Below are 18,753 nucleotides of genomic sequence, written 5' to 3'. Positions count from 1 at the left end.
ACAATATGTGCCGTGCTGCCGTGTGTTTTATCAAACAAGGAAAACAGGTAAATAGCCACATTAATAATTTTCTTTTCATCTCCGTGAAACAATAATCCCTGATCTGATAGAGGGGAGGAAAGACTAAGACTGCTCATTTGGGGCTTGATATGAACTTCGAGTTTGCACGGGCAGAATTGAATAATACATATATGTATCTGGTTTATGGAAAATTACTCTATTAATTCCGCAAAGTTCTCCTCCTACACATTGTTCAGTCCGCGATATCTTTTCTACATTTGTTATATTTTAAAGAAGATCTCCTACTTTCTCATACGGGAAAGCTGAGAAATAAGCAAGCAATCTACAATACCAGCGATGATATCGGAAAAGTGCATGCCCAAATATCTGTAATTTAGGGTTAGAGTTTTCAGTCCTCTTCCAGGCTTCTCATCCGTGCATGGGACTTGCAGAAATCTCAGCCTTTGACCTCCTTGCAACACTCCTATTGCCCAAATATCTGCTAATAAGTTTAGTAATAGTTTGCAGTCTTCTCCAAGGTGTCTCATCCATGCATAGGGCTCCTAGGACTCTTTGACCCTCTAGAAACACTCTGTTGCCCAAATAATCACATATAATGGCCATTGACCTTAGCAACACCAAACAGTAGTAAGATGAATACAACCATAGATTTTGTTACATATGTGCAAAAGATGCTTAAAAATAATTTTTTAATAGAAGCTTGAATTGTACATTCATAAGCAAGTAGATTTTTTATTTTTTTTTGTCATATATGGATTTGCCAAAATATTTAATATGTCAACAATAGCACAATTAATGCAGATGACTGGACTATATTATAGGTATTTTCATATCATGAACATTCTCAACTCGTTATATGAATCTCCATTCACTTCACCAGGAGAAATATTTTTTGACTGACTATCAACCCAACTGCAACAAAACGGTTGGGAGTTAAATCACTGTCGATGGATACATGAGAGTTGCCACAGAGTGTCAGTCCTGGGAGCTGTAGAGGGGCAGGAAGCCATACAATAGGGCTGACATAAAGGACCAAAGGAGGAAAGGCACCCCGAAGAATAGTGGACAGCATATAAAATGTGTTCTGCCATAGATTCCCTAAACCACCAGGTCTAAACTCAAGCAATCCACCAGACTTAGAAATGAAGAGACACCATTCTGTGAATGAAACCTCATAGATTGTGTTTTTCTGTTGTCCAAATCAGTGGCAGTTGGTGCTCCATGGGCCGGGGGGGGGGGGGTGCAGGACCCCAGTACCCCAGTAGGACCCCCCCATGGCTCACTCACCCTGCCTGAACGTGTGCTGCTGCCGAACGGCAGAAGCGGTGGCGGTAGCTTTGGCTTCTTCCCCCCTCAGTCTCCTGCGTCTCCTCCCTCCTCCTCCATGGCTTCTCCTTTCGGCCAATCGGGAAACAGGTCTCAGGACCTGCTTCTGATTGGCCAGGAGGAAGATCCATGTGACAATAGCGAATTTTCATTCGCTATTGTCACACAACTGGGTGGGCTCAGGACAGCCTATTAGAGCCTCTGGCTCTAATCACATGGTTAAAAAAAAAAAGCCCCTTTGAACTCCGGCGCCCCTGCATGTAGATTAGGAGGCCGGATGCATGGATAGCCACCACTGATCCAAATATCTATTAGGTTTAGAATTAGGGTTTTCTGTCCACTCCTAGGCATCTCCTGCTTGTATGGTGCTCCCAGAATCCTCACTCGTTGACCTCCTGTCAACCCGCCGTAGCCCAAATTTCTTCTACTAGGTTTAGGATTAGGGTTTCAGTCCACTTCTAGGCATCTCATGCTTGCATGAAGTTCCCAGAATTCTTACTTTTGAACCCATGGGAATACTCTGTAGCCCAAATCTGTAGGGATCACCTATGTTATATTGGACAGGAGTCAGGATTCAATCTCTCTAACTTTATGCAGTGCTCACCCCTGCAAAAGCCGATGAGTTGTGTCCCAGGTTCACCTTCCACTATTGCAGTGGCAGCCAGGCAAACCGCAACATTCACTCCTCTTGTCTCAATAAATAGTCTAGGGCTGTCTTTTTAAAGTTTATTGCAGATTAACGTGGATGGGGCTTAGGGAAGCTGTGAGATACTCTGGAACACCGAAAAGGAATGTGAGGACACTCTTCCCTTTGCAGCTACTTCTTAACACAGTCCTTTGAGCAGTATGACATGGTGAACAGCAATGGGACACCATTGGCAATAGTCCAGGCCAATTTTTTGCTTGTTTATTATGTATTCGGTCTGACCAGACTTCTGAGGTTGAGCACCCCATCCCCCCCACACACACCTGTACTCTATCAGCGTCCACTATCAAGTAGATATAGGAGGAGTCCCATGTAGTGCATTAGCACATCTTTCCCAGCAAGGAGTGTTGTCTCCAAGGGTTAGAAAGGCTGGATTCACCCCTTTTCTATGGATAGTGTAGGACCCACTGATAATGGGGTACTTTGACGCAGTGGTGGGCTTGAGCACGATATGGCCATATGGTGGGACTAAATCCCCATTTTTATTTATGGATTGTCACCATATTTGAAAGTCATTTCTTTTGCATGTGTGCGCTATTCTTTTTTAATATAATAGTCCAGGCCAGGCAAGCTTTACATTTAGTGCACCGGGGGTTAGCGGCAGCAACAGTCACTAGGATCCTTCTCTCAGGTCTGCACTCCATGTCCCAGGGACTTGGATGTCTCCCTCCAGACTCAGGCAGACAGTTTCCCCCAGTGGAACCTCCAGACTGGATCCTCAGTGAAACCCCTGTTCCAGCTCTCAAAGAATTAACAGCACAATAGGCCATCTAGCTTTGCACAGCTTGGACCCCAATGAGACAGGCAGAATCTTCAGCTGGACTGCCAGGAAGGGCAGCAGCCCTTCTGGCTGGAAACCTCTCCTCCTGCTCTCTAGGTTCCCAACCATCATCCGGGGACACCTCCCTAGGGATTGGCTGGAACTACATAAATATTTAGGCTGCTAATTTGACTATACCACCCACTGCATTCTGGAAGCTTCTAGAAGACAGGGGAGGCAATCAAACTTGTAGCCTGCAGAGCCCAGAACAGCTTAAAGCAATCACATTCTGCTCTGCTGATTTACAGGAGAGCTAAATTTGTCAAACCAAACTAGCAGCCTATCTGGGAGGGTGCTACATTTATAATGTCATAAACTTATTAAAAAAAAAGTTATATTCTTTCTTATTAGGACAATTATAAAATTATATAGCATTGTAAAGGAACATAGCATTGAGCTCGCCCAAAGGATCCTTTTAGCAGTTCTATTTTTTCTGGAAAAAAAATAAAGCCCTAAAAGCAGATTGGAAAGCAAGATTCTTCAAGCTGCTATTCGAGCACATTTAGCAAATTTGGATATTTTAGTGTGCCTGTAGAGGCTAATTATAAAAATAATCAAAATAGTTGTTTTTCTTTTTTTTGTTCCATAATACACTGCTGTATTTTCCTGAATCTTAGAAATAGACATTTGCAATAAAAGTGAAAAGTAAAAAGAGCACCGTAAATATTGGGACAATCATGAAAGTCATGGAACTTGCATTTGCAAAAGTAAAGGATAGAAAAAGAAAAAAACATTTATTTATTTTGGTTTAGCTCTCATTTAAGGTGGTGATAGACCTTGAAGGATGGCCAGATCCAACTGCCTATAGTATAAAAATAGTATATATAAACTCCCTACTAAAGAAAAAAAGGCAATTGGAGTTCAATTACTCCTTCCACTTTAGAAAAGGTTTTGGCTCAACTACACTTGGCTTTCTCAATTTTGGTGACCCCCACTTCTTGGGGGTGCCCCATGCTTTGTGGAAAGGTGGTGAAGCCAAGCCATTCGTCTCAAACAATGACTGTTTCTACTGATTGAAGATTTGCATCCAGCACCTTATTTGGACTTGGACTTTATAAAAGAAGCCCTGTCAATCTATTGCTCTCTGCGGGGCATGAACCTTGGAAAGGTGGCCAAGTTCGAGCTCCTTATGGCACTTTTCCACTGCAAGTACCGGCTCGGCTCTACTCGGCCCTGCTTGCCCCGGTTTGCTTTTCCACTCCATGGTACCGCATGGTACGGTGTTGGAACGGTTCGGTACGGTTTGGTATGGTTTGCTTTTCCACTAAGGTAGTATTGAAGTTAAGTGGGTGGGATAACAACGATTCTCTGACCAATCAGTGGCTAGTAGTGACTGCATGCAAAGGATTGTGGGATATAGTACCGGTATGGTACCTCTTGGAACCACAATCGAGGTGGTACTGTTTTAGAGAGCCGTACCATTCGGTTCCATACAGTGGAAAAGCGCCGCCGTACCGAACCGTTCCTAAACCATACCATGCGGTACCAGCAGTGGAAAAGCACAAAAGCGAGCCGAACCATTCGGTTCCATGCAGTGGAAAAGCGCCTTTAGTTGGCAGTTTGTCTACTTATTTAGGATGGCCATGGGGTTCCATGGTGTAATGGTTAGCACACTAAACTTTTATGCAGGTCAAATTTCGTACACATTTTCTTTAGAAAATCAGAAAATGTGTACATTTTGTAACCCAATGGTGCCTCCGTTGATTTCAAAATTTGACCAACCAAGCCTTCAATTTCACCTCATATTGCTACAGAAAATAATTTTCGTGGCTGGAAATCTTCTTTTATTTCCAGGTCACAGCTCATGCGCATTTCTTTTTTGATTCACAGTTCTCCCATCATTGATTAGAAATTTGTTAGTTTTTCCAAACATTTTCAACATCCTGATTCGATGGCCACACGAAATCAGCTGTTGCTGCAGCCCACTAATGGTTCAAAATTCAGAATTCGACCCATGTATGATCTGCTTAAATCCATCAATCCGAATTCAAATCTCAGTGGAAACTTCTTTGGAGGCTCACTGGCTACCTATTGCTGCCAACTAGGAGGTGATGGATCTTATGAAGACTAAAGAAAGATTGAGGGATCAGAGTTGACTGAGGTCTAGGACAGGGATTCTCAAACTATGGCCCTGCAGTTGTTCACGAACTACAATTCCCATCATGCCTAGTCATGTAAGTGAATGTCAGAGTTTTACAATGCCTCATGGGATGTGTAGTTCTGCAACAGCTGCAGGGCCATAGTTTGGGAATCCCTGGTCTAGGAAGTAGCAGCAAAGCCCAGAGAACCTAAGGATTAACTGGATCAGCTCTAGTGACTTTTTTGGAGGGGAATTGTTAGTCTCTCTCCCCACAATGAGGCTTGGAGAGAGATGAGTGATCGTTTACTGGCACTCGTTGAATGGTTATAAGCATGTAGCTTATTGGTGTCCTGTCCATGATTGGGAAACCATACTGGGTGGGGATAGTGTGGCTCTAGGTTGTGTGGTACCCATCTATTGCTGTTGACAGGTGTTAGTGAAGAGCATTCAGAATACTGCTAATAGATCTTATTCTGCCTTTTACGTAGCAACCCCCCCCCCCCCCCAAGCCCCAACCACTATGTTACAGCCAAGGCAAAATTGAACCCAAGACGCCATCATTGCAAGATAACTATACTAACCACTAAGGGACCCTGATGCTTACTGATGCTTGAATATTGTTGCATTGCTTGCTAAAAATCAGGTATCATATGTCAAGTTTCAGCCGCCCAGAGCTGCGTGGTGAAATTCAGTGTCCAGTGACTTATATCTGCTCATCTCCCTGAGGAGTAGGGAAGATAATGAGTTTAGTTACCTCACCAATTCTTCATTCATTGCAGATGATTTTCTTCCTCTGGTTTTCTGGTCACGGATCATTGAGCCTGATAGAGAAGGATTTACAGTGTAAGGCCAAGGAATTAGGAAGGTCTCGGTGGCAGGCCGGCCTCATACGACTCCTGGAAGGCCGCAGTGTAAACTTATGATTTGCGCACAAGGTTTACGGCACCTTTGAGCTTTGTCCTTTAAGTCCTGGCTGCTGATTTGACAGCTGTCATCTGCAATATCTACATTTCACTCCACTTCTCCTTTTGACATTGATTACACTCATTTTCCCTTTAGAATATTATATTTTATTAAAATGGAACTTTAGCAAGCAGGTAGGTATGCAGCTGCAATATATACAAGGGGAATGCCTTATCTGCCAATATATTTGTCATCGTTAAGTCACTGTGATCCAAAAACCCTCGTCAGACAGCATAGTCATATCTTTCAACCTAAAATACATATATCCTGCTGCTTGCTCGGGGGTGGGGGGCACTAATGGTAAACCCGAAAAGAGGAGGATTGGGGCTACCCGAAAAACCATTGCTAAAAGCAGGTAAGTATGACATTGTCATTAAAAAATGCCTTTAATATCACTTTAACCACTTGCCAACCGTGCTATAGCCAAATAATGGCTACAGCATGTCTGGCTAGTTCTGAAAGGCCGTCAGATGATGGCCTGCCGCGCACCTACGACGAGGCACCGTGCCGGAACACTCTGTGGTCACAGTGTCCAGGGGACGGTGCTGGTCACAGATGGAGGTAAAGAGCCAATCAGCAGCTCTTTACCATGTTATCAGCTGTGCCCAATCACAGCTGATCACGGATGTAAATAGAAAGTCGGTTATCGGCACTCCTTTCCTCATGCTGACAGCATGAGGAGAGGAGAAGAGAGCCAGTAACCTGCTTCTCTAAAAGGGACTTGCACACTGCTGATAATCAGGGCACTGATTAGCAGTGTCCTGATTATCGGTGTAGTCCCAACAGTGCCCACCAGTGCTGCCAATCTGTGACCACCAGTTCTGCCCATCAGTGCCCATCAGTGCCTCCTCATTAGTGTCACCTATTACTGCTGCCTACCAGTGCCCATCAGTGCAGCCTCATCAGTGCCCACCAGTACCTCCTTATCAGTGCTGCCTCATCAGCGCTGCCTTTTAGTGCCCATCAGTGCAGCCTCATCAGTGTCCACCAGTACCTCCTTATCAGTGCTGCCTCATCAGCGCTGCCTTTTAGTGCCCATCAGTGCAGCCTCATCAGCGCACATCGGTGAAGAAGAAAAAAAATCACCCGTTTGCAAAGTTTTAAAACAATCTATGAAAACTTTTTTTTTTCTTTCTTTTTCTAAATTTACTTTACTTTATTTAGCAAAAAATTAAAAACCCAGTGTTGATTAATTACCACCAAAAGAAAGCTCTATTTGTGTGAAAATAATGATAAACATTGTGTTTGGATACAGCGTTGCATGACCGCACAATTGTCATTCAAAATGCAACAGCGCTGAAAGCTGAAAATTGGCCTGGGCAGGAAAGGGGTGAAAGTGGTCAGTAGTCAAATGGGTAAGGGAATCCATAAGTGACCCCCAGGTCACCAGAACTAATGTCCCCTTTATTACTCCGCATTCCTGTGCGATTCACATGCAGCTCCGTGCAGTGCAATCTCTGCCCATTCATTTTAAATGGGCTGAATCACACCGGACCGCAGCAAAAATAGTACATGCATTACTTTAACCCTTTGTGGACTGCCCCATGCAAATATTCTGTGGCAAGGCGGCCCTCCTGCCCAAAATCCCGTACCTGTACGAAATTTTGTGCACTGGGTCTTGGGCACGCACGTGCGCCGCCAGCGACCCACTCCCACAGGGATTGGACACAGTGGAAACCAATCAGTGGGTCCGGCAGACCAGATGTTCGCCGCCAATTGTTCTTAGGTGAGGCAGAACCTTGTTTATATAGGCACATCGGCATTCTGTGAGAGGGGAAGATGGAGATCTTGTGTCAGAAACAGGAACAGGACACGGATCTCTATCGTCCCGCAGTCAAAGAGCACCTCCTCCCCACAGTTGGCAAGCACTCCCTAGGAGCACATTTAACCTTTTGATCGCTGTGACGGGAGTCACTTTGGGCATGGGGGTTGTGGACCCCAAATTCCTTTAGAGAGGTCGGGGGGCACCATGCCCAGCCTTATGTGGCTCTCTTATGTTTAAGTCACCCTGCATCTGTTATGGATGCAGGGTGACCGGGAGGGTGGTGAACACTGAAAATATGGTTTGGACTACTACAAATAGGACAGATGGGTGATGGGTTGAATTGCTTCATACTTGTCAGCAAGGTCATTTGTTCCCTTTGCCATGAGGTCTCTGAGCAGGAAGTCCAACTCCTAATATGGTCATTCCAGGAAGTTCAATGGGGAGACGGACTGGCTAACAATGTTGCTTTTTGTCTGAGGTGGCTTTCCATTCACCTATTGTCAGGTGTGCTAATGACCTCACCTGTTGTCTGCTAAGGGATGTATTGACACTCAGGGTAATGTGTATTGAGGGCTCGTTAGGGAACCATTGTTCTGTGTCTGACTATTGTGTACATTGATTGCCCCCTGGGGCTTCTGTCTCCTTGCACATGTCAGCCCTTCTGGTCAAGCTATCTGACCAATCCCTGTTGACTCATTTTCAAGTCCTCATTTGCATGGCTAAAGAGGACCTGAATGGGAACTGCAGGTACTTTGCAATTGACCAATGGGAGGGCGGTTGTTAGGGGCAGGATGTTCCAAATTCTGTATAAAAGTGTGCTGTGTTCTTCCAATAAAGGTCTTCCTGTTTGAACTTACATACAGCTTGCTTGGTGTTTGTTCTAATGGATTCCGGACGGCACATAGCTGTGGTTCGGATCCCGGATCCTTGGTTGACCGAACCTTCAGACGTTGCGATCTGCAAGCTGACTCACTAGAAACAGAGGAGTGTCGGGAGAGCGGACAGAGCGAGCAAGGGTCTCGTCACAATCGCCTCTGATGATCACCCCTTCCCCGCCAGTGTCATTAGTACAGTGACAGTGCATTATTTTAGCACTGATCACTGTTTTTGTGTCACTGGTCCCCAAAAAGTGTCACTTAGTGTCTGATTTGTCGCAGTCCTACTAAAAATCGCTGATCGCCACCATTACTTGTATAAACAGTAAAATATATATATATATATATATATTTCCATTCTATTTCCAAAGAAATAGATAAAAATGTCATAAAAATATCCCATAGTTTGTAGACGCTATAACTTTTGAACAAACCAATCAATATATTTTATATATTGGGATTTTCTTTTTTTTTTACCAAAAAAGTAGCAGAATACGTTGGCCTAAATTGATAAATACATTTGATTTATTTTAATTTTTTTGTTTTTTTTGTTTCATAGCATAAAGTAGAAAATATAGTTTTTCAAAATTGACAGTTTTCTTTTGATAGCACAAAAAATATAAAACACAGAAGTGAATAAATACCACCAAAAGAAAGCTCTATTTGTGGGGGGAAAGAAACCCATCAATTTTATTTAGGTACAGTGTTGCAATTGTCTGGTAAAGTAACACAGAGCTATATCGCAAATAATCGCCTGGTCGTGAAGGGAGGGTAAACCACCTGGGGCTGAAGAGGTTAAAAAAAAGCAGCGCAACCAGCTCTTATTGTATTCCTGTACCATGTGATCCCGTGGAGGCAAATGCACTGCTTTCGTTAACTGTTTCTGGGGTGTCACCTTAACCACTTGCCGACCACTTACCGCATATTTACTGCAGCAATGTGGCTCTCCCAGGCAAACCGACATAGGTCTACGTCGGTGGCTTGGTGGCAGCTAGGGGGCGAGTGCGTGCCGCTGGCGGCGCGCTCCCGCTCCCGATTGTCAGGGGGGAAGCCGATGCATGGGTCAGGCAGCTCCGATTGCCACCTGACACCTGCGATCGCTTCCCGCTGAGAGAGAAGAACGGTCAGCTGTTGTAAACGCATCTGACCGTTCTTCTCTCTGGAATGATCACAGAGTGCCTGTGATCCTTCTATATAGGATGCAAAAAAAGGAAAGAACCAGAGTAACGGGACTTTGAATGAGGCATGAAATAAAGAAAAGGAATATTTATTCTATAAGACATACAGTAATACAGTTCATACATTCTGGTAGACAATTGATGTTAAACAGTATACAATTCATAATGGGAATATAAATATAATAAAATAGGATCTCATATAGGGTCTCTACAAATTAATTCCAATATGGAAACACTGTATATATCAATTCATAAATAATTAGAATAAGAGAATAAATACAATATATAAAATATAAGAATAAATGATTGCATCCGAGTTTTTGTGTAATCTCGACGTGTTTCTTGGACCTCCGTCCATTCATCAGGAGTATTGGATGCTTATAAAGTATCTAAAGAAGAGGAAAGGGATTTAGACATTATTGCACCAGAACCTATGTAATGAAAATATCATTTTGGGGATCTGTACAAAACCTTATACCTTAATCATCTCAGGGTCAATAGGGCACAAGAGAAATGAAACCCAACCTAGGAGGGGAAGTGACGGCATCAGAGGCATGATCTCCCCCGGGGGTTTTTGCATACATTATAGGGATGGAGGACACTTTACTATACTCTATGTGGCAGATCGAAACAATGTATTTCCTTCTATATAGGATAACAGGTCTCTATGGTCATTCCACAAGCCACGCCCCCCCACAGTTAGAAACACACCCCTAGGTACACATTTAACCCCTTAATCACCTATACTGTTAACCCCTTCCCTGCCAGTGTCATTATTACAGTAACAGTGCGTATTTTTAGCACTGATTACTGTAGTAATGTCACTGGTTCCCCCAAAGGTGTCAAAAATGTCAGTCAGGGGTCCAATCTGTCCGCTGCAATGTCGCAGTCCCATAAAAAATTGCAGATCGGCGCCATTACTAATAAAAAAAAAAAAAAAAACAATAAAAATGACATAAATCTTTCCCTAGCTTGTAGACACGATAACTTTTGAGCAAACCAATCAAAATACGCTTATTGCGATTTTTTTTTTTTTTTTTTTTTACCAAAAATATGTAGCAGAAAACAAATTGGCCTAAAATGTTAAAAAAAAATTTGATTTTAATTTTTTTTTTTTGAGAATGTTATATAGCAGAATGTGGAAAATATTGATTCTTTTTCAGAATTGTCGCTCTTCTTTTGTTTATAGCGCAAAAAATAAAAATTGCACAGGTGATCAAATACCACCAAAAGAAAGCTCTATTTGTGGGGGAAAAAGGACATCAATTTCGTTTCAGTACAGCATTGCATGACCGCGCAAATGTCAGTTAAAGTCATGCAGTGCCAAGTTGAAAAAAGTGGCCTGGTCATAAAGGGGGCAAATCCTTCCAGTCTTAAAGTGGTTAAGGGCTTTCAGTTTAGCGGACTCCGCTTTGCTCAGCAGGGAATCGATCCGCCGATCCCCGCAGAGCAGGCAGATAACCACTTACTTTGCAGAGACCGACCTGTCAGAGCCCCGCTCTCCTCTATGGGGAGATCAGATGAAAACGGACCGCCTGTCCGTTTTCATCCAATCCGATCCTGATTTCACAGACAGGATCGGACCAGATAGCGGCGGGTGTCAGCGGACCTGTCACCGCTGACATCTGCTGCTCCATAGAGGTGCATGGAGCATCCGATCAGATCCGCCAATTGACAGGTGGACTGGATCGGAAAGCCCGTGTGAAAGGGGTCTAATGCTGACAACCACTGCTGTGCGTTTTAAACGCGATGCGGCCAAACCCTCACGGAACGCAGGTTTCCCACACCGCATTCTGGTGTAAAGGGGCCCTTAGATATTTTTTAACATACCCAGCTGTGTTGCAAACTACAACGGACCTATATACAAAAACTGTGATAGCCCATTCAGACTGGCACGACACGACTTTGTGGGGCGACCTGTGAAGTCACTTTGGCGCGACTTGCACGGACTTCATATAATTGAAGTCAATCCAGTCGCCTCCAGGTCGCCCCAAAGTAGTACAGGGCCCTTTTTCTAAGTCGGAGCGACTTTTGTCGCTCCTATTAGAACGGGTCCTGTACTACTCAATGGCGAGCGAGCGACCGCGACTTGTCAGGTGACTTGGTCGCCTGACAAGTCGCGCTAGTGTGAATGGACTCTAAATCATATCAACAAATAAAAAAATTAAAAAAAAGATGTATTATTAAGAGATCATTTCTTTGTAGAAAACACATTTCTATACCATGGTTACATAGTAGACAATTGAAACCGCTCGGTGTCATAGATGGGGAACTGAAGTGGAAATTATTTAGATGGGTTTGTGTAGGGATACAGAAATAATGATTGTTTTATATAGATCTTGTTGGAATTGCGTCTTAGATTTTGCGCTCAAGGTTAAACAAAAAAATAATAAAAATTTAAAATGAAAATAAATTCAATTAATAAAAAGTCTTCTTTCTGAAATAGACATTGTTGCACTGGACAATGAGATGATCATATTTGTAAAAAGTATCTCTGACCCGTTTCGTGAGTCTCTATGACCCGTATTGTCCCGATATGCTTTACATGGTGTTAAATTAATGTGCCTGCGCTCTAAAAATTCACTTAGTGACACTTCATACATTAGTTACCAGCACCGCAGAATTAGAGAAAATACAACCTGGAGTCAGTCAAAAATAGATAAAAAAATAAATAAATAAATGGAACTAAAAAAAAATAAATAAAAAAAATAGGCCATTCAATGAAAAAAATAAATAAATAAAATAAAGTAGTTTCCGCCACAATATTCACCTTCAATCCAGTAGATGCCCTCAGTCTTATGGTGAGTATCATTCAACCCACTTCCTCTTTCTGAAAGAGACATTGTTGCACTGGACAATGAGATGATCATATTTGTAAAAAGTACCCCTGACCCATTTCGTGAGTATCTATGTGACCCGTATTGTCCCAATATGCTTTACATGGTGTTAAATTAATGTGCCTGCACTCTACAATTCACTTAGTGACACTTCATACGTTAGTCACCAGCACCGCAGAATTAGAGAAAATACAACCTGGAGTCAGTCAAAAATAGATAAAAAAATAAATAAAATAAGCCATTCAATGATAAAAAAATAAAGCAGCTTCCGCCACAATATTCACCTTCAATCAAGAGATTTATTTTTCTGCCACTAGATTCCCTCAGTCTTATGGCCAGTATTTTTAAACCCACTTCCTCTAAGACCAGGTCATCCCGGACGCACCCCCAAACATGTGACTGGACAGTGAAAGGAGAAGCAGCATAGTTAGTGAGGTTGAAAAAAGACCCCAGTCCATCCAGGTTTAACCAATGGGCGTCCGCATGGGGGGGCAAGTGCCCCCCCCGGAATCTCAACTTCCCCTTTAAAGTGGTTGTTAAGCCACTTTATGCTATCCTGTCTAGTCTGTTTAATGATCCTGTGTGCCCCTGTGTCTGTTTTACAAAAATTAGCCGTTCTTTACCAGTTTTCAGAGCGCCGATGGACGCTCACCTGACCCACCAGCTCTCTCCTCTCCCTGTCTGACAGCTGCCTTCAGCGAGCGGGGCCAAGGATTCCCCATTGACATCAGTCGCAAGAGGGGGAGGAGAGGTGGAGAGAGGCAGCGGGTCACGTGAGCGGTGATCAGCGCTCTGAAAACTGGTGAAGAGCGGCTTATTTTTCCCCTTTAAAAATAAATATTCGCGTGTCCCGGCTTGCGTGGTGACAGACATCAGCAGCCGTGTGGACCACTGTCCTCAGCCCCAGGACCCGATGCTATCATTCCAGGAGAGGGGGAGCCCAGGGAGGCACGGCATGGCACGTACTGATGTCCTGTGCATGCATGGACCGCCTGCACGAACCCATGAGGGTCAGCTTTGCTTTTGCATCAGGTTTCTCAAACCTTTGAATGCCCGCGCTTTATGTGATAATGACTAAGCCCTCGTGACATGTTGAAAAGGGGTGGAGCATGGCTGACCTTAAAATTATGCCCCCCCCCTGGAAAAAGGTTCTGCGGATGTCCATGGTTCAACCTATGATGTGTGTCTGTAGATACAGGAGAAAGACGCTGATATATGTGGAATGTGTCTGTGTCTCAGTTCCAAATCTGAACCCAAAAACACAAGGAGTGGCCCGCGGGACTTTTAAAGAGACACATAACCAAATATTAAAAATATACAAAGTTTATTGCACATCATAATGTACATTTAAAATCTATAAAAACAACATAGTGAATTCATCAGTAGAAAAAACATAAATAAATAATGAAATACAAATTCATAACATATATAACTTCATATATGGATAACGATTTGTATTGTATCGATCCTGTTGTACACAATATCGTATAGAAGCGACAGTCTGTGCTGCATCAATCTCAACGCGTTTCACAAATTGTTAAATGTTGCTTCATCAGGATAAGTATAGATGTAAATGAATAATACAGCAATATGGATTGTTGCAAATGACCCAACGAGGGTCTGTAGTATCCCAACGGTCATTCCATCAAAAGATGTTTTCGAAAAGGGTGACGGGGAAGTCCCCCCAAAAAATAGAGGTGCATAAATCCCCCCCCCCCCAGGAGTTGGGGAGGGGAGGAAATTAATGCAGATTGGGATCTCTAAGGAATTTGTGGAGACTAAAAGGGAATTTTAAGAAACCGGATAAAATGACTAAGGCATATATGTACATTTTTATCTTTTGAATTTGTGCTTTCTATACCTGCCTGGAATTAAGCTTTAATATACATTTCCTCAAACCCGAGTCAGCACTTGCATCTTTGGCTGAGTTTCTCTTGTTCAGATGTCCATACAGTGATATCTATAATCCCATGTTGTCTCTCTCTCCAATAGGGTGGCTTGAAAAACAACAAGCATGAGTGTACGCTGTCCTCGCAAGAGTACGTCCACGAACTTCGCTCTGGAATCGCCGATGATAAACTCCTCAACTGCCTGGAGTCTCTGCGGGTTTCCTTAACCAGCAACCCAGTGAGGTAAGTCGGCTTTCAGTCTTCATTAGAAGCCTCCAGATTGGAGCAAGCACATTCATGAGTCACATAATCACAATTTTAACAAATATCATGTTTTTGAACACCTTAAACATCTGCTATGGATGTTCCTGGACTGGAGAATTGTGGGGTTCTCTGCAAACCCAAAATCTTTATACGCAGACTATAGCTGGTCATACATGTGACATTTACCAGTTAATTCCAACCACTTTCCATCCAGCAAAAAAAAAAAAAAAGCTTAAAGTGATAATAAAGTAACAAACGTGTTATTCTCAACTGCTCTGTGCAGTGGTTTTGCACAGAGCACCCCCGATCCTCCTCTTCTCAGGTCCCTCACCCCAATGGCTGAGAGCGCTAATCAGACTATTCTGGGGGGGGGGCAGACCATGACAGCTAAGTGGGGTAGATCACTGTAATAATGCTATATTGTTAGTATAGCGGCTCTGACGGGAGCTGACTTTTTTTTTTTTTTTTTGGTTCAACCCCCTGGGTTGAATGGAAAAAAATGAATCATGTGTGCCAGGCTTTAGGAGCTTTCAGTTAGGAGAGTCTAGGCTTAGGCTGGAAAGTCTAGAGAATCCCATGTACCAATGCTGCTACCAGATAAACGCTTTGGGTCTAAATAGTCCTTGGATATAGATTCTGCCAGCTTAGTTGGGGCCCTTTACGTTGGTGCACAAAACGGGGTGATGTTACTTTAAAGTATGGAGTCAAGGGAGAAGTTCATGGGAGGTTAGCAGGGAAGTTCACTTTATGTAATTTTAAAGAGAAAGCTCCATAAAGAAGGGGTTGGTAGGGGTGATTCTTTAAATTGGCTAACCAAAGGTAAATGGTGTTGAAACAAAGGGTCAGTTAAACAGGAGGTGAAATGTGAAATGTTAAGCCCCTTCAGCAAAGTGGGCTCAAAGGCAGTTCTAGTGTAGAAGAGGGTGGCAGCATGCAGTAATTGATGAGATGTATTTAGCTCAAATCAAAGACCACATTCTATGGAGACCGTGGCCCATGTAGGCCTGTGGGTCAGCAAAAGCTTATTGTGTTGAGTAGCAATGAAGTTTTGGATCAGAGACCCTCTCACCTAAGTCCTCTGTGGCAGTCCAGCAAGAATGCAGTTTTTAATGCGGTGGGGGCCCCCTTAAATGGGGATGCGATTTTGGCACACACTTCTCACTTTTCCGGATGCTGCAGGAGTCTCCTCTGAACGATCTCCTCTGCTCCGCACGGCAGTCACCTTTGTGGGATAACATTTCAATCTGACCTGGTCCAGGCAGCACAGCCCAGAACAGTCTCACTCACACTCCTTCCTGTTGGCACGTCTCTTCCCAACACCCCCGATCCTTGCTTTTTAAAAGTTCCTCCCCTTGGCTGGGGGTTGTGGGCCTTGTAGTTTGTGACTTGCTGTATTGAAAGTCCTGCTTTCAGACTACATTTCCCAGCATGGTCTAAGTCAGGGTTTCTCAACCAGGGTTCCTGATGAGGTTGCTAGGGGTTCTTTGAGCAATAGGTAATTTCTGCCTCTACGATAAGTTCCCAATGACACTATTGTTCCTTTTAGCTATTTGTAACGGGGTAATTCTTCCCAACGATGACAAGAGTAGGGAGCATTCTTCCCACTGACTGTCACACTAGTGTATCATGAGTTGTAGATTTTTAATTTTTAGCAGGGGTTCCCCGAGACCAGAAATGTATTTCAAGGGTTCCTCTGTGTTGAAATGGTTGAGAAAGGCTGATCTAAGTACTTGTATTAAGCTATGCCGCCATCTTGTGGGGAAACAGAGTTCTCCATCTCAGTAACTATGCACAGCGTTACACAACCAAAAAGGAGACTGTTTCAGTGGAGGTCTTTAGATACCACATCTTTTTTTGTGTTTATTTTCTAGTTATCCGGAACAGTCTCACTCACCTGTTCCAGTTGGCACGTCTCTTCTCTACACCCCCGATCCTTGCTTTTTAAAAGTCCCTCACCTTGGCTGGAGGTTGTGGGCTTTGTAGTTTGTGACTTGCTGTATTGAAAGTCCTGCTTTCAGACTACGTTTCCCAGCATGGTCTAAGTGCTTGTAATATTGAAAAACAAGAACCCCTGAGGAGTGGGACTTTGAACGGCAAGAACCAGGACTTGAGTATGAAGTATATAAGTTTATTACAAAATTCACATAGAATATAAAAAGCAAATTGACAAGGACATGAAAAACATGTATCATAAAAACATGGTCATAAATACGTCTTGGGACAGAGAGAGTCTGAGATGTCTGGACCGGACTAGACGCGTTTCGGTCAGATTGCCTTTCTCGATAGTCCAGGAAACACCAGAGCTCAAACTGGAAGCATGAAAGGTAACAGTCAGTATAGTAGACATGGTAAACATGATATTTAATTTTCAATATATTTTACAATAGAATAGTTAGTACATGTTATATATAGCAGATTTACACAGTGTCTGTTGTATTTAGATGTAGAGAAGAGCAAAAATACCTCTCTAGCTACATACCAGATATGCAGAACCTCTGTAGATTCCAGGACGGAAGACCATGTAAGTGGATCTTAACGGGTTATGAAAAAACCTTCAGGTATCTTTCACCGCAAGTGATAGGTGCCGAATTGGCTGGGTCTATATAAATAGACCTAGAATGGTATATATGTAAGGGCTTCAAAAGGGAAGTTACTTGGTTATGAACCAGGTTAAAGTAGGGATAAATATTAACTTCACAAGTGACAGTAAATGGGCCCCCCGATCAAAATTCCCACGAGGATCTCCAAATAGGGGTCCACAACACAGGTCATCTGGGGTAAATGGATAAAGAGAAAGAAAAAAGGGGAAAGGAGAAATAACAAAATGTAAAAAATTTACCCATGGTGGGATATATGATGAGAGATGAGAAGGGTGTATATAATATGATTATAATGATGGTGATAACTACCTGTTGAGTTGGAGTTAAGTAGAGATATCTCCAGATAAATATAGTGCGTGGCGTATCCAGCACTTTATCCCTATAGACACAAAACATGTCGAGGGTAAAGAAGGTTAGTTTGTATTGAAACACCAAGAAGCAAGTAGTTTTGGTAGTAGGAGAAAGAAAGGGGAGTAGAGGAAAGAACGCCGTTCCCCGGCATAGATCCTGTGATAAATAAGAGCCATGTGTACCCAGGAAGAGAGAAGAAAAATATCGTGGTAAGGAGGAATATTGGTGCAGGTACAAAGATGGTAATGGAAGGACACCCAGTGAGAAAGATAGTCGTACAGTTATACACCCAATCAGCCCCAAATAATGGGAGCAGGTGATGGAGAGTATACATAACGAGTATGGATGTGTAGGAATAAATTAGGGTGTCCAATGGAATGAAGAAACCTACCTTTGCAGCCCTGTTCAGATGGATAATGGCGGTGCGCTCTGAATAGAGCGCCACACGCCATTAAGTACGCCGGCGCATGCGCCGGGGCCCGCGTCGAGGGCATGTCGATTCCTGCGGATGCCCTGCTGGTGGCCATCGATGTAGAAGCACTCTACAGCTCCATCCCCCACCAGCAGGGCATCTGCACGATCGCACATGCCCTTACATGCCCTTACACAATCCAATTTGGATCCCCCAGCTACACAGAAGTTCATTTTACAATCACTTGAATACATTCTCACCCGCAATGTATTCTCATTTGATGGTTCCCATTTCCTCCAGGTACAGGGCGTTGCGATGGGGACATGTTGTGCCCCATCGTACGCCAACCTGTACCTGGGGGAGTGGGAACGCTCTTTCCTTTTGGAGGAACAATATTCGGAGTATACCCAGCACATATTGGCTTGGCATAGGTACATCGACGATGTCCTCATCTTCTGGACAGGAAGTAAGGAATTACTTCTGGACTGTGTTCACTCTATGAACAAGAATAGTTTTAATCTTACCTTTAATCTAAACTATAATAGCGATTCTATTGATTTCCTTGACATTACAATTAACAAAAATCAACAAGGAAATATCACTACTACCTTATTCAGAAAACCCACAGCTGCCAACACGGTACTTTACGCCACAAGTGCACATCCA

At 43.3% G+C, this 18,753-nt stretch overlaps 1 protein-coding gene across 1 annotated transcript in view; it reads left to right on the top strand.

Annotated features, from left to right (window-relative positions):
- DIAPH2 (diaphanous related formin 2) overlaps nt 1-18,753 on the top strand; it is a 1,824,032-nt gene that overhangs the window by 396,572 nt on the left and 1,408,707 nt on the right. Inside the window, exon 6 of the mRNA XM_082263377.1 lies at nt 14,564-14,703. Coding sequence (XP_082119503.1) covers nt 14,564-14,703 — 140 coding nt within the window. The remainder of the gene's footprint in view (nt 1-14,563; nt 14,704-18,753) is intronic.

The sequence above is a fragment of the Pelophylax lessonae genome (assembly GCF_965119305.1).
Source record: "Pelophylax lessonae genome assembly, chromosome: 7".
Taxonomy (NCBI): domain Eukaryota; kingdom Metazoa; phylum Chordata; class Amphibia; order Anura; family Ranidae; genus Pelophylax; species Pelophylax lessonae.
This window is presented reverse-complemented; position numbering and strand designations above follow the sequence as displayed.